The 25,230-nt window shown below is 33.8% G+C and overlaps 1 protein-coding gene and 1 pseudogene across 7 annotated transcripts in view; one reads left to right on the top strand and one right to left on the bottom strand.

Annotated features, from left to right (window-relative positions):
• LOC116090126 overlaps positions 1-25,230 on the bottom strand; it is a 1,191,078-nt pseudogene that overhangs the window by 124,307 nt on the left and 1,041,541 nt on the right.
• Lrp1b (LDL receptor related protein 1B) overlaps positions 1-25,230 on the top strand; it is a 1,939,581-nt gene that overhangs the window by 1,445,503 nt on the left and 468,848 nt on the right. For all 7 annotated transcript variants that reach the window (XM_031370139.1, XM_031370141.1, XM_031370138.1 and 4 more), the window contains 4 exons: positions 5,312-5,438; positions 5,572-5,723; positions 6,024-6,148; positions 7,246-7,617. In XM_031370139.1, coding sequence (XP_031225999.1) covers positions 5,312-5,438; positions 5,572-5,723; positions 6,024-6,148; positions 7,246-7,617 — 776 coding nt within the window. The remainder of the gene's footprint in view (positions 1-5,311; positions 5,439-5,571; positions 5,724-6,023; positions 6,149-7,245; positions 7,618-25,230) is intronic.

Here is a 25,230-nt window from a genome sequence, read left to right as displayed (position 1 = left end):
GGACCTCCCTTGAGCTGGATCCCACTTTGGACCTGTCTCTGGACCTTCTTTTTCTCAGGCTCCTCTCCATTTCCATCCCTGTAATTCTTTCAGACAGGAAAAATTATGAGTCAGAGTTGTGACTGTGGGATGGCCCCCTCCCTCATTTGATGCCCTGTCTTCCTGTTGGAGGTGAGCTCTATAAGTTCACTCTCCCTACTGTAGGACATTTCATTTAAGTCCTGAGAGTCTCTCACTTCCCAGGTCTCTGGGGCATTCTGGAGGGTCCCCCCCAACCTCCTACCTCCCGAGGTTTCCCGTTTCCATTCTTTCTGTTGGCTTTCAGGGCTTCAATCCCTTTCCCTTACTCAGTACTAGAGCACCTCTCACCACCCCCAACACGCCATTGACTTTCCCACCCAGGTCCCTCCCTCCCCACTTGTGATTGCTTTCTTCTCCCTCCCAAGTGGGACTGAGGTGTCCTCACTTGGGCCCTTCAGCTTGTTGAACTTTTTGAGTTCTGTGGACTCTGCTTTGGGTATTCTGTACTTTTTTTATTTTATTTATTTATTTTTGGCTAATATCAACTATTAGTGACTACATACCATGCATGTCCTTTTGGATCTGAGTTACCGCACCCAGGATGATATTTTGTAGATCCATCCATTTGCATGCAAAACTCAGGATGTCCTCATTCTTAATATCCAAGTAGTACTCCATTGAACCACATTTTCTGTATCTATTCTTCTAGCATCTTTATTGATTGATCAAAGACCAACTCTGGACAATGATTTTTAGCATTTGGACATACAGATTCCTGACTGATATAAAAGCTTTAGAACCAATCTCTAACAGTCTGTCACTCCAACCTCGTATTACTCCACTGACTTCCTCTTTTTAAACATGGAATTCTCAGTGATATCCCCCTCCAAAATGAAATGTATCTTTACCCTGTTTCCATACAAGCCATAAGCCATCTATCTATTCTACCCTCAATCCTTCCATTTCTCTCTGTAGACATTGTTCTGATTCAACCTTTCACTTCACTGAGAGATCATAAGCCTATCAGTGACTCAACAAGATCTCTGAAAATAGTTTTGACTTCCTAATCTCTATCCCTAGTATAAATGTTACATTTCAGTTCATGAGCTAAGAAACAATTATTTATAACAATATTAGATTATTCTTTATGGACCCCATACTCCCTCATTTTTTAAAAATGTTTCATAAATAGTCACATGAATGGAGATTTTTTGATTTTTACAGCTAAGACTATAAATGATTTATAGAAAATAATTACTAGTATTTGAAAACACTAGTGACAAGTGTCCCTCTATGTTTGGCACGCATTTATTTATTGACTTCACTACAGTGGAAAAGACATTAAAGTGAAAGGTTTATGAAAATTATTCAAAATGATTTCCAAGTAATGTTAACACAGAATTTTAAGAGCTAAAATTCCCATCTTGGAAATAAAATACAGCATTTTACAATTCTGTTTGAAATTAAAACATGGCAGGTGAAACTGTCCAGGGAAAAGAGGACTATAATGGAATAAATTAGCTAAATTCAAGATGTAAATGTGCCATGTAGAGTGGGCATGAAGCCTGTTTTGAAATAATAGAGACTTGAAGTCTTTAAATGTAGCCCCATGCAAAACTGGAACCACCTAGGAATTTAGTTCCACCTGAAAAGTCGGCTTCTCCTCCGAGATGTTTTTCCCCTTTTGGCAGCTTCTAAGTATTAGGCAGAATTGAATGTCATAATTTTCCTTATACTGAAAAGTTATTTTCCATGCATGAAAAGTATAGGAAATCATAGCATGATATAGAAATATCTAATCAATCATGCATGACATAAAATTGTAAGTAAAACTAAACATTGTACTCCTTTCTTAGTCGTCAGGATATATATTGTCTATTTTGATTGAGCATTATATATGTATATATAAAATTTTTATAATTATAATACATATATATATTCATATTAGTTTAGTAATTTATTACCTAAATAAAGATTTTAATAAAAATAGAGTTTGATTTTGAAAATATTTTAAAATGTTTATCTTTTTCTGTGCTAAATTTACCATGTAAGTGTACTACTGCCCACTCCTCAGTCGTATCACTCAGCATTGTCAGCATTTCACAGTTGGAAAGCATGGCCTCGAGTGGGAGAGTAATCCAAGCATTGGAGTGAGGAGAGTAATCCAAGCATTGGAGTGACACTCTTCGACATGTGTTTCTAAACGTGCTCCCTGTCCAGCTATACTTTTAGTTTCTGACTGAGGGGAAAATGTATTCATTTTGAACCTCATATTTGTAAAGTATTATTTAATTTTCTTCCATTCAAAATCTCTTGACCATAGTAAAGTGATGCATTAATTGGCCATCCCTATACAGTTATATTTGATTTTGTATAGTAGGATATCCCTTCTGGCCACTCTTATATGCAGAAAAATTTGTATGGAATCTATGTTCAGAATAGTTTTTTATTTTGTTTTTACCCAGAAATTTTATCAGTACTCATCTCAGCAGCTTTCATGGAAGCATCACAATTCAAAGTAGAGAGTCTATTAACATTAAAGAAGATAAACTTGTTTCTCAAAACTAACATCCTAACTGTTCAGGCTAGCTCCTCACATCATCTCTTTTTATATATGAAACATCTCTTGTCATATTCTTTATAACTCAGGAAAAAAGCATTCAATATAAAATTATTGGCATTGACAGACAATATACAACAGAGATAATGTTATCAGTCTGTATTTGTAGTGCTTGAATTTGTTTTCCAGCTTGTCCGTTGTTTGGTCATATGAACAGAGTACATTCACTTTCAAAGCCATCATTTCTACAGCTGTGAGAAATGGGGCAAAATATGTTTACCTGCTTTTTGGAGTACTTGTTCCATAAGCTCCACAGAATGATACACAATTTGGATGTAAATGAGTCAATTTATTAAATTTATATGGAACAAAAGTAAAGCAATAAATAACAAGTAGCAGATAGAGCCAGAGAGATTTAAACATCATCAAATTATTCACAACATGTCCCAGAAATGAGTGAATTAGCCACTGAGAGGGAAAACCAAAGGCAATATCATTAAATTGTGGGCTTCCAAGTATCTAGCAGAAATTGACTTGGGAAGCTAGCTGGAGACCTTGGTAGAAAAGTATTGCCTCAGGAGAGGCTTACAAGTTAAAAACAACAAACAAACAAAACAAAACCAAAACAGCATCAAATAGAGACCATCAAATCAAAGGCTTATATTATTATCCAGGAGTAACTGACTGTGTAAGCTAAGGCAGTCACGGAGGGTGGGGGGGAGAATTCCAAACAGCACTCCCCAGCTTCTCCATAGATGGGCTCCTGGGTTTCATTTTCACTATAAATATTTTTACATTATAGATAAAAAGAAATTTTGTTTAGAAATAGTCTGTCTTCTAGATCTCCTCAAAGACATAGTGTTTTGTTTTCTTTTTTTCAAATCACCTATAGCTAGTTGCTTCAGGGTCCAGAAGTAACTTTTACCACAAAAAAGGATGTCTACTTTCACAAGCTTGAATAGTTCACGTTGATTTACCAATATAATGTACATTATAATGCCCATTTAAAACTGTGCTTCCTTGCTTGGTTCCTGTATTAGTAAACAGATTAGCATTAAGAAAAAGGTTTATTATATGCATATCCATCCCTACTTGAATATGTTAAAGGGTGATGACAATGACTCTTCTAGTTGCCAGTGGGCCGCCATTGTAATTCAACACCTTCTGCCTTTTAACTATTATGACATTTGTCCTTAATGAGGTAATGGGCATCATTCATTTGTCTACACATTAAAAATTGTAATATGTGGAAACTATCATTTAAGGATTTTGATTTTAATGTGTCTGCATGTTTTATGCCTTTAAAAAAGTTTCACACTAACAAAGTATTGGTTAAATTTTCTACTAAATTTTCCCTTTTTAAGCCATAAAACTTGTACATATATGAATGATAGTGTCTTCCAAATTTAGTTACTTGGAATTTTAGTCATATCTCTTTCATAATGTTCTCAAGAAGCAACATGAATATTTTTTACAGCTTCAAAAATCTATTGAAATAATTCAAAATAATATGCATAAATCAAATATATATATTATGAAGTTAAAATTTTGAGGTTAATTAATAATTTTGTATGTGTACACAAAAAATAAACTGGTTTTCCTTAGGTTTCTTATATGAAACCTTATGAACTTTCCTTGAGTCATACTAACTCATATATGAATCTTCACAGAAAATGCATACTTATTCCTGTCTGAAATAATGATTACCATATTTTCTATAACTTTAGTTTTTCATAGGTTGAAAGCTTGTGTTTACATAATTTTAAAATTAGGAACAATTATATTTCTCTAAAAGCATAATTTTCACTGTCGTTTTATAAATACTGAAATTTACGAATGAATGAATTAATGAATGAATGAGTATAAAATGAATGAATTGTTATCTTTGTTGTTCACATCCACTTTTTCACCAATTTTTTGTTTCATGATACTTTAGAATCTCTTTCTGGATTACATATTATTTCACATTGTAGAGTTTGAGATTATTAACATGAAAATGCTTTCTTTTTAAAGTGTGATATGTATATGTATATTAATGCTTTCTTTTTAAAGTGTGATATGTATATTGAGCTGGAATCACAAGTTAACCTTTAAAATTTAAATTAGAATGGTTATATTTAAGAGTCATGGTTACAGTTGAAAGCTGCAATAATTGGTCTATAAATGCATGAATTATACTATGTTTAATTTTTAAATATCATAATTATTGGATGCTATATACAATTCTGAATAAAACAGAAAAAAACAGTCTTTATTGAACCTAAAATTTAGTAGAAGAAAATGTTAAAAAATGAATAAGAAGGGAAAAAAGGGCCAATGTAATGCTTTACTCTATTCTCGGTGCCTTCCTCTTAAGATGTAGGCTTTATCATGCAATTTTAATCAAAGAGACACTAGAGGCCTCATGAAGAAAAAACTGAAAACAAAACAAAACAAAACAACACAAAACAAAATGATTAGGCAGCAGGTTGGAGAAGAGAACTTCACATAGAATGAGCATATGCAAATGATTCTTCTAAAGCATTGAATCCATCCTTGTGATGTCTACATATGGTTAAATAAATATGTTTTATAATAAGATTTTATTATTAATCAGAGATATTTGTAAATTAAGTTGTATGGTTTATTATTTGATTCTATTATGAACATTTTTAAGAGTTTTAATGTCATCTTGCTGCCTTATTTGATGTCTCTTAATCAGCTAATTTATAAATTATCATTTACTTTCAGCTTCTTGTTCTGGACTGAATGGGGGCAAGTGCCCTGCATTGGGAAAGCTCGCTTAGACGGCTCTGAGAAGGCCATGATTGTAAGCATGGGAATAACATGGCCCAATGGCATCTCCATTGACTATGAGGTCAGTTGGCTTCCTTTTAAGATTCTAAAGTGTGTTCATAGCTAACTTGGAATAGTGTACCTTTAATACTCACTTATTTCATTAATAAATAACAAAAAACAGTTTGTACTGTTGCTTTCCAATCACTTTTTAGGAAAATAAATTATACTGGTGTGATGCTCGCTCAGACAAGATAGAGAGAATTGACCTTGACACTGGTGCGAATCGTGAAGTGTTGCTGTCCGGGAGCAATGTGGATCTGTTTTCAGTTGCAGTCTTTGGGGCTTACATCTACTGGTCTGACAGGTAATTTATTTTTTCATAAGTGCTTGAGTCTCAGAATGTTATTTCAGTGACATTTCTTTGCCCTTGAAGGATTAGCCATACTTTAGCAAGGATACAGAGAAGATTTCAGAAAACCATGTAATTTTTACAGAGGTTATCCAGAAAGGCTCTCTAGCTATTCCATGGTCAAGCATTTCAACAACACACACGGGAACTGGTTTCTTTTTCTTCAATTTACGCCAGGTGTTATCTTCAGTTTTACCTTCTTTTATTTTAATTAGTTGAAAACCATTAATTCTGTACGTTCAACTTTTTTGGCAGAGCACACGCCAATGGGTCAGTAAGAAGGGGCCACAAGAACGATGCCACTGAGACAGTAACCATGAGAACTGGACTTGGAGTCAACCTAAAGGAGATCAAAATTTTTAACCGAGTAAGAGAGAAAGGTCAGCATTCTTAATAAAATATACAATTAATAAATTTTGTATCATTTCTTGTTTTTAAAAATTAAGATTTAAAGTGGATTATTAAGTTCAAAACCTCAAAATTCCCTATTTGACGATTCTTTAATAACCAAGGAAACAAACATATTACAGTTTATATATATTTATATTTCTTGTTTTATGAATATGTACAGTCATATGACATGGAACAAGTCTTGAGAATGAGTTTATACTAGTAAATATATTTTTTAAATCTGGATAGATAGATTTGATAAAAAGTACAGAGCACAACTACAGTATTAGAGGAGCAACTGAATATTTTGTTTTGGATTATCTTTTAGAAGAAAAGTTGTTATGGCTCTGGAAATGGTTATCTGCAATGTGCACTTCTGAATCATTGCTTCTTTGATGGTGGTTTTGCCTATTTTTAAATTCTTTTTACTTTTTTTTATACAAAAAGACATCTTGAGTAATCATTTTGAAGATGGTAATAATGAATTCATAACACAGACTCAGCCTTGTTTTAAAATTAATTTATAACCTATATATGATCAGTGAGGCACAACAAAGCCACTGTGCCAATTTTCCCTATGCCTCATGAACACTGCTGAGAGCAGCACATGATTTCTCAGGGACTCTGGGTTATGCTTTGAGTGACTCAGTTACATGTACCAAAGACCTTGCAATATAAAACCTATCATTTTAAAGCTATGCATTCATCTACTTTTTAAGAAAAACTTTTGTTAGTTTTGTGATGGTGCTAAGGACTGAACTCAGGACTTGGTACTTTTAGGCAAACACATCACTCCTAAGCTAAGTTACTAACCTCAGTAAGTTAAATCTGAATGCTTTTGTTTGACTGCAATATATATTCATATATATTCCTTCAAATTGAAATTCAAGAAACTAAAACCTGTGATTTAAAAATTCATTATTGCTTTGTACTTAATTTTTATAGACCAACCTTTAAAAATAAAATGATAGTAAATAAAATAAAAGTATTATAATTTATTATTAAGTTCTACCATTTCTACTGGGGTGGGATAAACTTGTTCAAATATCAAAAAGTGATTGTACATTTGTGGGTTTTTCTTCCTCAGGGACCAATGTCTGTGCCAAAGAAAATGGTGGCTGTAAACAACTATGTCTTTATCGAGGAAATTCCCGAAGAACCTGTGCCTGCGCCCATGGATATTTGGCTGGAGATGGAGTTACTTGCCTAAGGCATGAAGGGTATTTGCTATATTCAGGAAGAACAATATTAAAAAGCATACATCTTTCAGATGAAACCAATTTAAATTCCCCAGTACGGCCCTACGAGAACCCACATTATTTCAAGAATATTATAGCCCTGGCTTTTGACTATACTCAAAGAAAAGAAGGTACCAATCGGATCTTTTACAGTGATGCACATTTCGGAAATATACAGCTTATTAAAGATAACTGGGAAGACAGACAAGTAATTGTGGAAAGTAAGTACAAATCATAATTGTTGTATGCAAGTGTCCCTTCAGTTTAGAGGAATAGTGGTGTGAAATGTATGAAGCAGTTGTGCTCCCAAGAGTTCATGTTAATCTATTCTTAAAGTGTCAAAGCAGCAAGGACCCTCATGTACTGTAAACAGTAGCTTTAATCATATCTGCAGCATCTTATCATCATATTTGCCTCAGATAAGCCCTGTAATGCTGGTAATTTGTCAGTACAAAATTATTTTAGTCAATCTTCAAGTGTGAGTGATTTGGTAGCTTTAAAGTATCTCTAATAATTTTCAGTTGTTTTCTGAAAAATTATAAAACATCAATATGTGTATGCATCTTGAAGAGGTGATGTTAAGTAATTTAGGCTTGAAGATTCATTTCAGTGGGAAAAGAGCTGTGCTACCAAATGCAAGACTGTGCATTGTAAAACAAAGTAAAATCATTGAAAAGAAAGTTACTGTAACCATTCAAGCTTCATGTTTTATTTAGAATGGATTATCCATACAACTTACAAAAATCACTTTTCTCTATTTATAATATTAATATTTTCATGCAGATTCTCTCTGATCTGTTTGCAATTTCTGTTTACTTATTCACTAAACTGAATCAGTCTTTATATCTTTTTTTTTAAATTGCAATGTGTTATAGACATTTATAATAAAGTTTTTAAGATGTATAGACTTAAACATCAAGTGTTGCTTCAACAATGTCAATGCCACCTCATCCAGAATGGAAAAGTACCATTTCCTCTAGATTTTTTTGTAAGTCCATGTATCATCCCTAATTATAAAATGGATTAGTGATCAATGTGTTACTCACATAGCTGACTTATACTGATATATTACGAACATTTATTTCAGTCTTCAGGTCTCTATTTTATTCTTTGGTAAGCATGTGCCTAATTTTGCACTCATTAAAATCAGTTTAGGTGTGTGCTTTCTAAACTCATGCTCACAATTTTTATTCTATAGGTTGCTATAGTTATTAATAATTTCTTAACATGTTGTATATTTATGGCCTAGTACATTTGGGCTTCTCTGCATCTCTATTTCTCTCTGTCAGTCTTGCTCTTTTCCTCTCTCTATAAATATAATGCAACTGTACTGGTTATGGAATTAATACATATTTAATATTCATTGATTCTTTGTGTATGTCTGGATGAAAGTTACATGTATATTACTGTTTAGTTTCTCATTTCCCACTCTAATAGAATTCATCATTTCAAATGTTCATATTGAACTACAGCATATTAATTAACTTATTTTCATGTACAGTGTAGGCACTCTGGAGGTAAAGGTGAGGATCTGTTTAGAGAACTTTAGAAGCCACAGTTTAATGAAGAAAACTGCAAGCAAACAATCATTATAATACAGTAGATATACAAGATAACTGAGGCCCAGATTACACAATCTGGCTGATGAAGAATCTCATGAAAGTTTTAAAAAGTGATGCTGTGCAGAACTGAATTAAGGACATTTCCTGGGTAGATAGGAATTGTCACTTGAGTGGACCAGGTGGTGGGATAGAGGGGTGACACATGATTCTGGACTGTGCTTTTCAGAGTGTGAATCCCTCGGGATCCTCAGTACAGTATTGAGAGATAGAAGAGAACAAAATCATTCACAAAATATATACATATTGTACTATCTGTCTTTTTCTCAGAGCTGACTTTTGCTCTGATGTTATAAAAGCACCAGTGGTAATTTCACCTAAGCTTTCACTCACACAGTGAATTTTGGTATACTGGAGGTAATTGTACTTTTCACTGTAACTTCTATTGGAGGGAAAAAAAGCAAACAGCTACTTTAACTTAAGCATAACCTTGAAGAAAGGATAACATTAGAATGTTGATTTGTTTGTTTTTGTTCTTGCTATTGTTGTTTTATCAAATCTCCATGCTACTCTTCACATCTCTTCAGCATTTAGTGTGAGGAGACAAAATACATAGGCATTTAGGTTGTCTTCTGAAGGAAACCAGCTATTTGATTGATTGCATAGGCTGACACGTTCCCCAAGAGGCACCGTATCCACTCCCAAACAAGGAATGACACGGAAGTAATGATGCACACCAAGGTGTGTGGCAGATTTTTTTAGGGAATATATATGACACTGTCACTATGATATTAACTGCAATTAATATTTTAAAAATTCATTCTTTCAAGTAAAAATTAGTTTTAAAAATCACTTATTCTTGGCAATAACTTCTCAGTTTCCTACCTCTTTCGAGCCTTTTCTGGTGAGATGTGTTATTTCTAAGGTCTGTGAGTTCCCGGCACAGCCTAATGCAATTGTCAGCATTAGAAGGAATGTGTTAATAGGAAACCAATGTTTGGTAAATGTCAGGGATAAGAGATTCATTCAAAGTAAGTGATCAACCATTACACTTTAATGTAATGGGTTGAGAAAAGTCCAGTACAATGGTTTCTATGTCTATACCATATTTACATTTCTCCTGCACTGGCTAGCTTGAAAGAATCCATAGTTTCCAAAAATACTTTGTTATTCCTTCCCTGCCCACTACATAGCTACAACTAAACTAAGATATCGAAACAGATAAGAGAAGAGGAGAACTCAGCTACCTTCTAAAATACCAGATAGTTAGAAAATCTGTGCAGTTTAAAACAGTGGTCTCTTTTCACTATCATTAAAAACTAAGTTATCTTTCTTAGGACATATTACTTATGTTATAATACATATTGACTAAGTATTATTGATTATGTATTATTCATTATTCAAGATTATGGCAATATTGATAAATTTTCAAAGCAAACTTTTATATTTACATTTTGATCTGATAGCCAGCTCTAGACAATAATCACAGACCTAGAGTTTTTCTGGAGTTTCTAACCTCATCTGATAGTTTGAAGGTCATCAGATGAAAAACATTGAAAACATTCTCTATGATGAAGTACTCAAAAAGATTTTAATTTAAAGAAATAGAAAAGTAATTTGGTAAGATTAAAATACAGATTACAGATTTTAGGTACAAATGAGTGAGATTTAGAACTGGGATAATAGGGAGATTCTGTATTAGAGCAATTTGCACTTGTAAGGGGCTTTAAAAGGAATTTTATTGAGATATGGTTTATATACCATAGTATTCATCAATTAAAATTGTCCATCCTAATTATCTTTAGTGTATCACATAGTTAATTTTCAAAGTTGTGATATGAATGTATATTTACTTATATGTATATCATATAACAATATTATTTATATTATATTTACATAGTATTTATTAGCTTGTCTATTGTGCTTGTAAGTGTAAAAGATACATGCATCATGAGGAGATAGTGGATGTCAGAAAACAATGCATGAAAGTGGATTACCTCCTCCACAATATGGGTCTTTAGGATTGTACTTAGTTCATCAGGATTGGTGGTCACTAAGCCTATTACTGTTTAGTTATAGCCATGTAATTCTTTAGCATTAATTATATTCACAATGTTGGCACCAGTGGTGACTATAAATCTGAAGCTTTTTGTCACTCCTAATGGAATTTCTTTAATAAAGTAACTCCTATCTTTCTATTTCCTCATGACTTTTAATTTGCATTCTGTCCTTATGAGTTTGCAAATCTTAATCCTTCATATAATTCAAATTCTAAAATATTTGTTGTTAATGAATATTTTCATGTGGCACCATGTATTCAATATACATTCAGTGCATATATGTGGATCATATAAACATCTGATATGTAATTAAGTGCTTATCCCTTCATTATTTTTCCCCAGAGACTTCAGTCCCTTTGATCATTTTCAATTATGCTGCAATTGAACATTGATCTGCACATAACCAAGTATTTGTATTTTATAGAAAACAATTTTTAATCATTGTATTCAGTAGATTAAGAAAAATATAGACAAATGTTGTAGTCCAGAACCATGCTTTAGGAGTATTATTTTGTTTGTAGTCTTTGAGGAAGTGTCTATATCATGTTTAAAGTCAGATAGTCACAAGGAGGCTTGATAACTTTTCATATCCCATTTAACATAACTTCTGCTTAATAATCAAAGTAAATTTACAACTAAACGTTTCTCCTTGTTCTCCATATCAAAGTAACTGAAATATATAACCCTCTTATAGACTATATGTAAATAACTGAAATATATAGCCCTTTTATTGACTATATGTATCAGTTCACAAATGTAGAGAAGAATTTGTACCCAAGGGCCAAATCAATGGTAGCAGTAAAGTTGTGGGGCTCAGACCCCAGTATAGTTTGATTTCCTGTGATGTATAAAGTATCATTTTCCTAACCAGTGGAAGACCGATTCCTAAACTCTGGTTTTATTAAAGAGATCATGGAATGGATTTTGGTCCTGATTTATCCCCGTCACTCCCAGATGCTTGCTACCTCATTACAGAGTCAAACTTTGTTTGTTTTTCTCTTCCCTTTAAAACTAAGTAGAATAAAACACAGTAAACAAAACAAGAAGCACACACAGGAAAACATTCTATAAAAAACCAAAACAAACAGAAAATAGAAGTTTAAATAAACAAGCAAAAGACCATTTTTTTAAAAAAGTCTTTACCATATGTTAATAATTTCAGATAGCTTCAAGGTCAGGAGTGGAGCTTGTGTCCACCTTTCTCTCTGAAAGCTGGAACCCCATTTGCCTTGAAACTCTGCAGAGGTTATGTGTGCTGCTACAATCTCTGTGAGTTTATATGTACACCAGTTCTATTGTGTTTCAACAGCACTAGTTCTTTAGTCATCTATCTTCTCCGATCTTACAATTTTTCTACCTCCTTTTCTGAATAACTCTCTGAGCTCTGACTGGAAGGGTCTGATGAAAGCATGCCCTTTAGGACTGGGTGCTCAAAATAAGTATAGCAGTATATTTTTAGAAATTATTTTATTATCATGTTATTTTAGAAGAATAATAATGTGTTTCCCCTGAGACTCACCTACTCTCCTGTTGTTGCTGGTGACTTTAGCAGTGCCAAGCATGAGTTCCATCTCATGGACTAGGCCTTGAATCCAATCACAAAGTATTTGGTTACTCCCATCCCATATGTGCCATTATTTGTACTATGATATCTTGCATGTAGTCGGTGTTGAAGGTTGCAGGGGTTGTAGCTGGGAAATGTTGGTGATTGCCTTTATCTTCTGGTAATGTGCCTTTCAGTTCTTAGAGCACTAGTCAGTATGGGGGAAGTTTCCAGCTAAACACCACCTTGAATTTGCCATGTTTAATGTCATAAGCAATTGTTGTCTTCAGAAATAAGGCCTGACCATCATGTTTTATAGGTTACTAAGTATCATTAGCAATAGTCTGAGGTTTGAGAATTTCCATGGGGTTCATTTGGCCAACAACTCAACAAGATATAACCCCATTCCTGGCTCTGGAGATTTTGTTCAGTGCATAAGATATCTAGTTGAAGCATTGAGTCTCCTGTATATGACTCCATCTTGATTCATTTCATATTTGTATATGTTTTAGGAAGCTTGTACAATAGTTGGTTTCCATATGTATTTTTTAATGATCTTTACTGTTATTTGTCTATCCCCACATTTCCTTTTTCTAATTTATGTTCCATATTTTCCATATTTTCTCTTACCATCCTACTTTGCTTTGTTGTAATATAAGCTATATCGTCTTCCTTCCCCATACCTAACATTGCTGATTACTCGTATTGTAACAGCTACATGAAAGGATTATACAGTGTTTCTCCTTTTAGGTTTGGGCTATCTCACTCAGGATGTTTTTCTTTTCTAGTTCCATCCATCTAAATGCGAATTCTATAATGTCAATTGATTTTTATTTTTTTTTATGTTAGTAAGTAAAATTATTGAAAACAAAATCAGTACAACCTTATGTGTATAGCAGTAAATATGTCAAACTGCTGTTGGACTGCATTGGCACACCTAAAGTATATGCTTCTCCACTGTGAAGTATTCTTAGCCATATGCCTGTGAATATAAGACTTACACACATACACACACACATACAGAGAGGGGAGAAGAGGGAGAGGGAGACAGGGGGAGGATTTGGAAACACTTTAGAGTAGAAAGCATGAAGATTTTTTTTCCAAAATGTCCCCCATCTTGTTCTTTGCTTCGGTGTCCTCCATGGCTCTAGTACCAGCTGAATTTGTCACAGGCCCAAATCTCTCTCTCCTTCTTTCAGTTTCTCATCATCCTCAGACTTTCTAGAGGTGGAAGAAGCATTCCTAGGCTAGCTGACTGCCTGTGCGGCCTTCTTACTTGACAAGTTTAGAGGAACATTGAAATACCTCCCTTCTCTGCAGTCTTTCAATCATTTTTATCTCACGTGTATTTTTTAATCACCATTTTTTCTGATCTAACATTAACAGTTTTGTTTTTTGCAGGTGATTCATCTATTCACAGGTAGTTCGGTGACCTTTGCTTCTTTCTCTTTAATCTCCTAGTATGTCTTCTTCATTTACTTTCTTTTCAAGTAAACTAGAACTAGATTGGAACTGGAAATTGAAAAAATCCGCTTGTCTCAACCTACAAGTGTAGGGATTAAAAGCATGATAGCATATGATGGACTCCACATGTTATTAATTTATATTTTACATCAGGAATGGCTATGTTCTTCAGGATTTGCCAAGAGCTTATTGATAAGATCGTGTTTTATTCTCTTACTCTATAAACCATGAGGAAGATTTTCTCCTTAAAATCAAGCAAGCATCAGGTGTTTAGGTTATTTGAAAAGACATCCTTCAGCTTGTGAAACTCTGCTCATTCCATGTTCATTCAGCTGTGCCTCATGTCCTATCAGAAAAAAAAATATATATATATATATATATATTTCAAATTTGGAATTTTTAAAAATTATTTTTTGAATAGTTTCTTAATTTCCCCAGTCTTTTTTACAGTCCCCCTTTTCATCGTTGAATCATCTCTTTCTATCTTTTTATTACTTTAACTGTTTCTCAATCTTAATTAGTTTTTATTCTTTTTTGTGAGTTTTCCTTGTTTTTATTCTTTGATTTAAGAACTGAGGTTATTTCTTCTTATCATCATTTTATTATCTTTCTTGTTATAGGGCTTTCAGGTATGTTGCTAGCTTACTTATATAACACCTATCTGATTTTTTTTAATGGAAGCACTTGCCTCTTCAAGTGATTGTGTCCTATAGACTCAGGTATGTTGTGTTCTTATTTTCATTTGATTCTTTAAATGATATTATTTTTTTCTTGATTTGTGTCTTGCTTCAATTTTTCATTCAGTTTTTAGTTGTTCAATTTCAATGAATTCATATACTTTCTTTTATTTTTGTCTTGGTTAAGACAGAGCTCTATTCCATGGTTAACAAATAGGACTCAAAGTATTAGTTTTATTGTATCTGTTGAGTCTTACTTTGTATCCAAGTATGTGATCAATTTTGTAGAAAGTTTCATGAGCTGCTGAGAAGAAAGTATCATTAGTGTTGGGGTTCTGTAAAATCTGTTAGATTTATTCATTTAATTCCAACATGTTTTCATTTGGTTTTTGTTAGGATGGCATTTCTGTTGGTGAAAGTGGGCTATGAAGCCACCATAATGGTATGAAGTTTAAAAATTTTAGCTGTAGTAGTGTTTCTTTTATGAAAATGGGTATATCCTGTTTGACATATAATTCTTTAAAATTGTAATAACCTATATTGATAGATTTTTCTTTTATTGAGTATGTAGTGTCATTCCTTATATTTTCTGATGATTTTGAAGTCTATTTTATTAGATATTAAAATGGCTCTACCTTTTACCAGTTTTCGTTTTGGTTCCATTTGCTCAGAATACTTTTTCTATATGTATTTATTCTGAGATGATGTCTATTCTTCATGGTGAGATATGTTTTTGGATGCAGCAAGAACATTGATCTCATTTTCTGTTTTTTTTGGGGGGGTGGTTTTTTTTGAGACAGAGTTTCTCTGTGTTATTTTTCTAATCAAAACTATTAGTCTGCCTAATTTTATTTTGGAATTGATTCCACAAATATTGAGTTATTATTTAACAGTATTTATTGATTTCTTTTATTTTGTTTTTGTGGTATGGGATTATTTTTTCCTCTTGATTTACTACCATTCTAGTATCATTTATTCCTTGTATTGCTGGGTTTAAATGAGTTAAGATCTAAATTTCCCATAAGTAGCCTGGATTAGTAAACAGAAATTGCTTAAATGTAGTTTTATCATGTTGTTTTTTAGTAGATTGTGATTCATACTTTTATTTGGTATAGTCATTCAAAGATTGTAGATCATTCATGCAGGGAGTTTTGGCTTCGAAAATGTCCATTTTGAGGATAGGTGTTATTCTGATTATTTATTATTACCTTTTTTGGTTCTATGTGAAGTTTTAATATGCTTTCTTTGTTCAGTATATTTAATGTTTTGATTATTATGTGCTTTTTGGTCCTGTGTATTTGGTATTCTCTGTTCTTCTTGTATATTCTTAATATGTAGCTCCTTTAAATTTCAGAAAAATTTTCTGATTCTATTAAATATAGTTTTTATTTCCTTAACCTGGGTTTCTTTTTTGTCTTTTATTTCTATCTTTAACTGCTTTGTTTTTGTTTTTTCATAGGGTCACAGAAACTTCAATGTTTTGTGCATGGATATTTTTAGAGTCCATAGTTTCTTTGAACAAGCTATCCATTTCTTCTATATTCTCCTCACCATCTGAGATTTTCTAGTCCATATTTTATAATCAGTTGGTAAGGATTGCCTCAGAGATTTTTGTTTGGCATCATCAATTTTTCTTTTCCAACAATTTCAGTTTTTCATAGTTATTATATTTTTATTTTTTGTTAAATCCTACATTTATGCTTTGAATTGTTTTTGGAATTCCACTCAAATATTTGTGTTTTCATGGGTTTCATAGCATCTTTAAGGCCCTTCCATATATTCATAATTGCTATTGTGCAATACTTGTCTTATGCCTCAGTTAATTGCATTTCTCAGAGTCCATTTCAACAGGGTTACTGGGGGCTGATGGAGGCATATTGTTTGAATATTTATATTTGTCTTTATTTACTGGTATCTAGGTATCTGTGGTTATAATTTTTCAGGTTTCCTTGTGTTGACATCTGTTCCTGACTTTGTTGAATGCATTTGTTGGATCTTTTGTTTCTGTTGACCCCTATTGATCTTAAGCTATTATGGTGGCTGTGGTGTCCCTGGTACAGAGTACTACTGTGGGTTGCAAGTAACAGAAAGAATGGAGATTAGTTATGAGGAAAGACTGAGGAGTGGCTGAGGGAAAGATCTAGTGGGACTGGTGGCAAGAAGAACAGTGAAAATTGCTTACCTGAGTTGCTGCCATTTGGTCATTGGACATCATCAGTTGAAAGTGTTTCTGTGGATTGGCAGCTGATAGAAAAGGAACAAAATGAGTTAGAATATAAGGCTGATAGTATCTATGGAAAAGAGGTGGTCTGGGTCCACATAAAGAGTTGGTGCTTCCAGGGAATGTAAACAGGGTTAGAGGAGGGCATTCTGCAGTTAAGATCTAGTATGACAAATAATAAGTTTGTAGAGACCATGATGAAATGATGAAAGGGCTAGGCTAGGAGGGACTCTCTACTTCCACCAAATGTTGGCATCCCTAGAGAATAAGGGTTCTGTGAGAGAAGGAGTTCCTCATAGAAGCTGATACAGGACTAAGAGTAAGTTGGAGAGACCTCAATGGAAAGAAGGAAGAATAGTGAAAATTGCCAACTGATCACCAGTGTGGACCAATGTAGACACTATAAGTCTCTGGTGGAAACTATTTCTGTGTGTTATTACCCAACACAAAGGAATGGAATAGGAAATCTCACTGGGAAAGAACTAAGTTGAGGTGGAGTCCCATAATTTTATTGTATCTGTTGATCATTTAGAATGCTAGATCATTCTGTTTTAAATCATTTTTACTTTGTACATTAGAACAGTTACCCTGTCAAAAATAATAATTATAATTATATATAAGAATTCATATGTTAGTTTCTGATATGATAATAAATTAAGTCTAGATTGAGTCCCATCTAAACAAATATTTTTTGAAATTTTCTCCTTACCAATTCTACCACCAAGAAATTGCTTATTTGTTTAAATATTACAATTTAGTCTTGAAGACTGTGGGAGAATTTATGGTTTGACTTGTCCTAGAGTGCCTGGCTCATCTGCAATGGATAAAACTCATATGTGCTTTTTATCTGCTTAAAACTGAAGTGTTGTGTTACCTCTTTTTAAATCTTCATCTAGGTGACAAATGACTAATTTCAATAAAATGAATCAATCTTTAATTTTTTTTTACAAATATTTGTTTTTTGTTTGTATGTATATGAGAGCCCACATAACATAGTGCAGTGGAGGCTTGATGACCAAGTGTAGGGGAACACTAGGCCACTAAGGCAGGAGAGGGTGGGCAGGTAGGGTCACCCTTATAGAGACAGGGGGAGGGAGGAGGGGATAGGGGTCTTGTGGAGGGAAAACTGTGAAGGCAGATAGCATTTGAAATGTAAATAAATAAAATATCTAATAAAAATGAAAAAGAAGCTATTAATATAACAGTTAACAAAAAATATTAAGAAGAAATTGCTAATCTGAAAAATAAGATAGGACTTTTCTACAATAATAGTAATAGAAACAAAAGCTTAAAGAAACAGCTGTGACATCTGATGTCTAAATATTATACTCTGGCTATAAAAATCTCCAGTTGGCAGGGTTTGAAAAGCGAAAGAAAACAAACAAACAAACCAAAAAATAAAGGCATCCCAAAAAAATCAAAGAAAGAAAGAAAAAGAAAGAAAGGAAAGAAGGAAGAAAGAGGGATCCTTTAAATCAAGCCCAGTTTATGGCTCATTTGTGAGGAAACAAGGCTGAAATACAGATGCACTATGCATTGTTTGCTGTCTGAGTTATTAACTCCTGGGAAGTTACTAATCCTAGAGGCTCTGGAGGAAAGAAATGACCTTTGATCATCGACTTCCAAAGAAATGGGGTCAGAGCTATAAGTCAGCAAAGAGATGGCTGCAATTTAAGGGCCAGGGTCAAACGAAGGTAATCACAAAAGCACTTGCCAAAAAAAAATGAACACAGGAATCCAGGTTAAATAATCTCTTTACTGAAAAACTACCTGAACATTCAATCTCTACAATTCCTAGATTCTTCTGGAAAAGAACTCTTAACAGAGTTAAATTAACTGTCTTCAGCAAGACAGTAAACACAGGACAATCTGGAAAAACTTTAAGACAGTGCATCAAAGAGACATTGAAAAAGAATAGTACCATAAAACAGAAAAGATTAGTGAAATAAAATACACAAATTGCATGCATAAAATAACTGTTGTCATTTTGTCTTGGAATTACTTGACAGGGCAAATTAATATTCTAGTAATAGAATGTGCCTGAGTGAGATCAGAAGTAATTAGGGAAGAAAAGATAGCACAGACTGACATATTTAAGATAACATGAGTTTCTTCTTTTAGAACCATGTGATTCCTCTAATAGATGACTAGTCCTGTTTCCCACCTGTGCCTAGAATTTGGCAGTCAAACATTGTGTTGCTGCTACCAAATATTCAAGAGAAACAAGCTAAGGATAAAAGACTTTCTGTTAGCTCAAGTCTGTGATTTCCATCTATACTCACATGTCTCCATCTTTCTGAGCTTGAGCTGAGGCAATGCATCATGAAGTAAGGGCGTGGCCAAGTTTGCTAACCTTCCAGAGCAAGCAGAGGTCAAGAAAGGTGCCTGTTTCCAATTAGACCCTCCCTTCAGCAGTTCAAACTATATGCCTAAGTATTCAAAATTGAGCTAAAACAGGAGCGTTTTGTCATTAGTATGTGAAAGGGAGTACTAATGACTTATCTTTGATTGATTGTCAATATGAGATAATATTAATAGAAACCCAGTAAATAAAGTAAAGTTGCAATTTTTATAGCATGATTGGCATTTAGTTTTACCCTCTAAAATTTAAACAGATTTAATTACCAATGCTCTTTTTTGAGAGGGTAGGGGTTTTTGAGGAATATTAGTTGTTTTCATAGAAATGTACATTTTGTGTGTGAATGGACAACTATAAAACAAATAGTCCTTTACTCTGTCTTTTATGTCCTTGCTTACTTTGCCTTCCACATTTTTACCTTGTTGTGATGCAATAAAGCTGCTACCGTGTTCTGGACTTTCTAGCTTTCAGATATAAGAGAAAAGAATAAACCTGCTTTAGGTATTTTGTTATTGTCAGAAAATGCTATTGTCATAGCATGCAATGAACACCACAACAGGATACACTTAATATGTCTCCTTTGCCGCCTTCCTGTGGATGCATGGGATGATAGATGTAAAAGCATATGAGTAGACTAGGAACAGAATTTACCAATAATCCATGAATATATGAAAATGTCAAAACTTTATAAGAATATTGTATTTTAGTTTTTCTCTATTCACTGAACTGTGAGATTTGAATGGGCTAATATGATAGGTATGTGATATAAGCCTGCAAGCTTAACTGGCAAGAAGGCTTACATCTACAAAAGCAAAGATCTGTAAAAGGGCCTGTTGATTAATCTTTGGTCTGATAGGTAATGAAGGAAAATTAGATTAAATTAGTCTCCATTCAAAAGGCACTTCCCTCTCTGCCAGTGCTAAGCAGGGAACAGAGTTCAGGAAGAAATTTAACATTGTTCCACAGGTAGTAATATCAGAAAGGAGAATTCCAAGAAGATTTTCTCCAGTTGACATGAACTATGTGAATATGTAGAGTAGTCAAATTCAGTAGCTGATTAAAACTTACTTTTGGATCATGCCATGCTTAACCTAATTTACTGTTGAAGTGCATATTCAGAAATCAGAGGAGCTCATTCATTAAAAAGCAGCAAACTTAACACTGATGTATGTAAAGCATAGTTTTTCAGGCTGATGAGGTACTTGAGATAAGTGTTCTAGGTAAAAGCTGGGGCATGGGAAAAACATATGCATTTTCACATGATCTCTAATGCAGCATCTTTTCTGAGTAATTTGCACATAATGAAATAATGAGAAATTTCATGCTTTCTGATATGTGTCCATAAAATAGTACATCTGATTTCCCTTTTCTTAAATGTCTAATTTTCTTTAAAATTTCAACATGCCGTTTCCTAACCTGTGTCCTGCTTGGTTAACTGGTATCCTCTCCACACATTTCTATTTTTGGTTAGCCTTTTCTCACACCCACAGACACCTAGGCATGAATGATTCCCAAGCCAGAGAAAATCTGTCTTCCTCAACTGCTCAGAACTATCAAGTTATCCTTAGTCGAATATAGTCCTTTCCTTAGCATTGTGGCTTGTTGATGGACACTGTTTTCCTATTCCAGACTGCTGCAAATATGTAGAATACTATGTTACCTGTTGTTGTAAATGCCCTGGGGAATTGCTGTGAGTTGCTAAATTGGGGATTATTCAGGGAATATTCATCAAAGGAAAAAGTTGTTCACTCTATGACAATCAGAGGGTAGAGTCCAGCTGGAAGTTACAAAGTTGTGAGGAGAATTTTCTTAGCAGAAATAGCCACCACTAGTAAAATAAAGGTGTGGTGTTGGTTTAAATAGAATTACAATGGCTTGCTGGGGTAAAAGAAAGGAAGGTTTTTCCAGCCAGGAGGATGAAGCGCTGCATGTTAGCTGCCTGTGATATGAGTATTGATGATAGATAATGATCTCTGGCAAAGGTGAAACAGATCTTTCTTTGTCCTTACTCATATTTCCAGGTTACTGTATTTTCTGAGAATAACATTAAGACCACAGTATTTGTATTACATGCAAATGGTCTGGCAACAAATGATTTCTTGTTTTATTCTTAGCTTTATAACAATAGTTTGTTTTGCCATGGCTCTAAAACACAACAAATCCATGAGTAGGATAATACTGTTTCTGCTCTTCCTGGAACTGGCTTTGGGATTTTCAATGGTCATCCTCAAACAATGATCTTCATATACCTTTGTCTTATGAAGATAACAGTCAGTTGTCATGTAGTATATAACTTTTAGTCAAGAATGTTATTATATTTCTTAAGTCTTTAAAGTTTAATTATCATATTGTTCTTGTCACATTTAATTCATCTCTCAAATATTTAGTATCTACCAAGCACAGTCTAGAAAGTCTCATTTCAAATGAAATATTAACAATATGTTATCTTAAGGAAACAATACCCCTACCTTTTTCTTAAGTGTTCAAGCTTTTGCTTTTTAAACTACATTAGTTATAATGCGTATTGGGCCTATCTCATTTACTTAATTTAATTTCTTTCTTTTGTTTTAATTTAAAAATTATACCTTATATTTTGATCACGTTTTTCTCCTCCTTCAACCTCTACCAGATCCACCCCACCTGCCTTTTGACTCAACTTTGTTTCTCCATTTTTTTTCTCTCTTCCAAAACCCAAGGCAACAAAGCACAAAAATAAAAATCAAAACAAAGAAACCGAAAACAAGGCAAAAGAAGACAAGATAAGTGACTGCCCTTCCTCAAATCCATGGCACTTGCTTGTGTTATTCAAACTATTCCTGGGCATGGACCTTGCTGGGAAGGGTTGTGTCTATGCCCAAGACACTCCATTGAAAAAAATCTGACATTCCATTTGCCAACAGGTATCAACTGCAAATAGCTTCTTGTTTAGGAGTGATATCTCCTGTCATATTCCACCTTTCAATGGTGGGATACCATCTGACCTGGGTCGTGTTCATGCTGCTACACTGCCTGTGAATTAATGTGTGTATCAGTTCTTGGAGTTACCCATCACTTGTGGGTCTTACAGTCTTTGCATCTCTTCCTCTACATAGATGACTGAGCCTTGCAGGGAAAGCTTTGATGAAGACATCCTACTCAGTATTGACTGCTCCAAAGTCTCGCATGCTTCAGTTGTGGGTCTCTGTGTTACTTTCTCTCTACTCTAAGATAAAATCTCCCTGCTTCTTAAAATAATGACAAAAAAAAAACATATTGTTTTCCCAGGCACATGCTTTTTTAATCAATGGCATAATATTATGCTCTGTGCTACTCTTCACCTTTATCAAAGTTATATTGAAAGTGCTTGCAATATAATTCCATGCAAAACAATTGCTTTAACAGTAAAGTTAGAAGTTAATGTACTATCTAGATTTATTCTAAATTAATATTTTCTAAATCCTTAGCAGAGGGAATCACAGTCAGTTTTCATATAGTGTATAACTTTTAACCAAGAATATTATTACATTTCTTAAGTCTTTAAAGTTTAATTATCATATTGTTCTTGTCACATTTAATTCATCTCTAAAATATTTAGTATCTACCAAGTACAGTCTAGGAACTCTCATTTACAATGAAATATTAACAATATATAATCTTAAGGAAACAATACTTTTCTTTCATATCTCTTCAGCAGAATGGTTGTAATTAGGCCTAGACTTGTAAAAAATATTACTCTTCATAATGTGTGTCACCATGTCAGGCCAGAAAGAATTCTTTAATGAAACCTTGCTGAGCCCAGTTTTAGTTTACCTCTATCCTTAATTTCCTACCCTCTGGTTTCAGAACTAACAAGATATTTGCTCGCTGGCCCCAGGACCTTCTTAATGCAACCATTCCTATGACATTACCCTCACCCCCACCCCTCTGCAACTGCGTGCCTCTACCTCCTAGAAAGAGGTCCTTCCTTTAGCATACAAGTTCTTCTAGGTCATTTTCACTAGCTTTTCTCCTCTCTACAAATTTCTAAACAGCTCTTTTCCCATTGCCCACCTCCCCTCTCCACCTGACTGCAGTTAATTCCTCCCACCCTGATGTGGCACCTCAGACACTAAAATTGTGGGTTCTTTTTGGCTTTCATTTTGTTAGGTGTCAAACACTAAAATATGATTTTAGGGATAGGAAATATTATTTACTGACATAATTTGTTATGCCTTGATTTTTGGTGTGATTAAATTAACATAATTTTCATTTACCTATTGTTTCTTTACTTTTATTTCATTTTTTCCCAAATAAATCTGAGTATTTTAAAGGATTTATATTTATTTTTATTTTGTGTAATTGTGCTTGCCTGGAGGTAAGTCTGTGCAGTATATGTATGCATGGTGGCAGCTGAAGCCAGAAGAGGGCATTAGATTTTCTGAAACTGAAGTTACAGAAGGTTGTGGCCTGCCATGTGGGGGCTGGGAATCAAACTTGTGTCCTCTAATAGAAAAGCCAGTGCTTCTAATCACTGAACTATCTCTTCAGTTACCTTGAAAATTTAAAATGTACTAATATATTATAAGAATTGTAACTTAGTATTTAATAGATCATTTCATTTTTCATATTATAAATAGGATTATTTATAATGTAATAACACTGAAAAAACTTTCTACCTTTGAAATTATAAGGCAAAAATTAAATAACTTCTCCTATGATACTCATCACCAATGAGAATTTGGGGCAAAATTGCTAAATGTTTTCATCCAGCAGTGTTGTTTACCTGTGACATTGCCCCATACAATTCAATTTTTATACATAAAGCGTCACAAAATCAATAATGTCAGAACATTTGGGGAATTGCATATTAAGTTTGCGTTCAAATTATGTTTATAATAGATACTAATATGCTAAATATGTTCTTGGTCATTATTGCTGCAAAACTCATTCTTCAGCAACTCAGCATTCCTTATTTGCTCTGTTTCCTCCTCCACACTGTCCTGACCTAAGCTTTGTCAGTCCTTAAAACCATGAAATATTTTGTAATTCAGCATCCTGTTGCAGCTAAAATTATGAGCTTTGGCATTAGCAAAGTATGATACAAATCACCACATCTGTTGTGATAAAAAGGACTTAAATCTCTACTGAGAGTTTGATTGAAAAGTAGCATCAATTAACAGTTTCTAAAAGGATTAATTAACACAATGGCACTGGATATTTGTCAGCTTGTCTGACACATGAGTCAGGGGAGAATGAGCTGTTTCACTCTAAAGAAAAGGGAACATTGACTGAGCAGGACCACGGGAGGGTCTGTCTGCTATTCTAACAAAGTCACAAGGAGAACAAATGTGCTCTTCATTTTACTTTGCCTTGAAGATAGTAAATGCACTAATTTATTTTAAATTTACCATACAATAAACATGTAAAACATCACAATATAAAATGACTATTATATTCATTTTAATTTCAGGATGCTAAAATGAAATTGAAATGACAGTCTAAACTGATTCTTCAAGAATTGTTGAAATTCCTCCTTGTGTTTTGGTGCAGATAAATGAATAAAACTAAAGGTGTTCTAAGGATGTTTGTATTGAATGAACTGAGTTCCACTCACTCCATAATTGATGAGTGAAGCAAGACCTGATTGTCATGATCTCAGTGTGTGACTTCATGTGGAGACTGGACATAAAACAGAGATGATTAAGATAAAATGAATTCATATTAGCAATGCTCAGCCAATGTGACTGGGGTCATTATAAGATGAGACTGAGAAATAGACTACATAGAAGGCAGGAACTTAGGGCACAGTAGGACACAGTAAAGCTACATTCTTCAACCAAGGAGAGTAGCCTGTCAAGAGGCAAACCACGCCCAAAAACTTGATCTGAGACCCAAAAAATGTATCAAAATTACACTACATTGTAATTGGGAAAATCGCAGTACATGATATTGTAGGCTGCCTTAGAAACATGCAGCCCAAGGAGATCTAAGCA

This window comes from Mastomys coucha, unplaced genomic scaffold (assembly GCF_008632895.1).
Source record: "Mastomys coucha isolate ucsf_1 unplaced genomic scaffold, UCSF_Mcou_1 pScaffold15, whole genome shotgun sequence".
NCBI lineage: Eukaryota > Metazoa > Chordata > Mammalia > Rodentia > Muridae > Mastomys > Mastomys coucha.
Note: the sequence above shows the minus strand (reverse complement) of the source record. Positions and strands in the feature narration are given on the sequence as shown.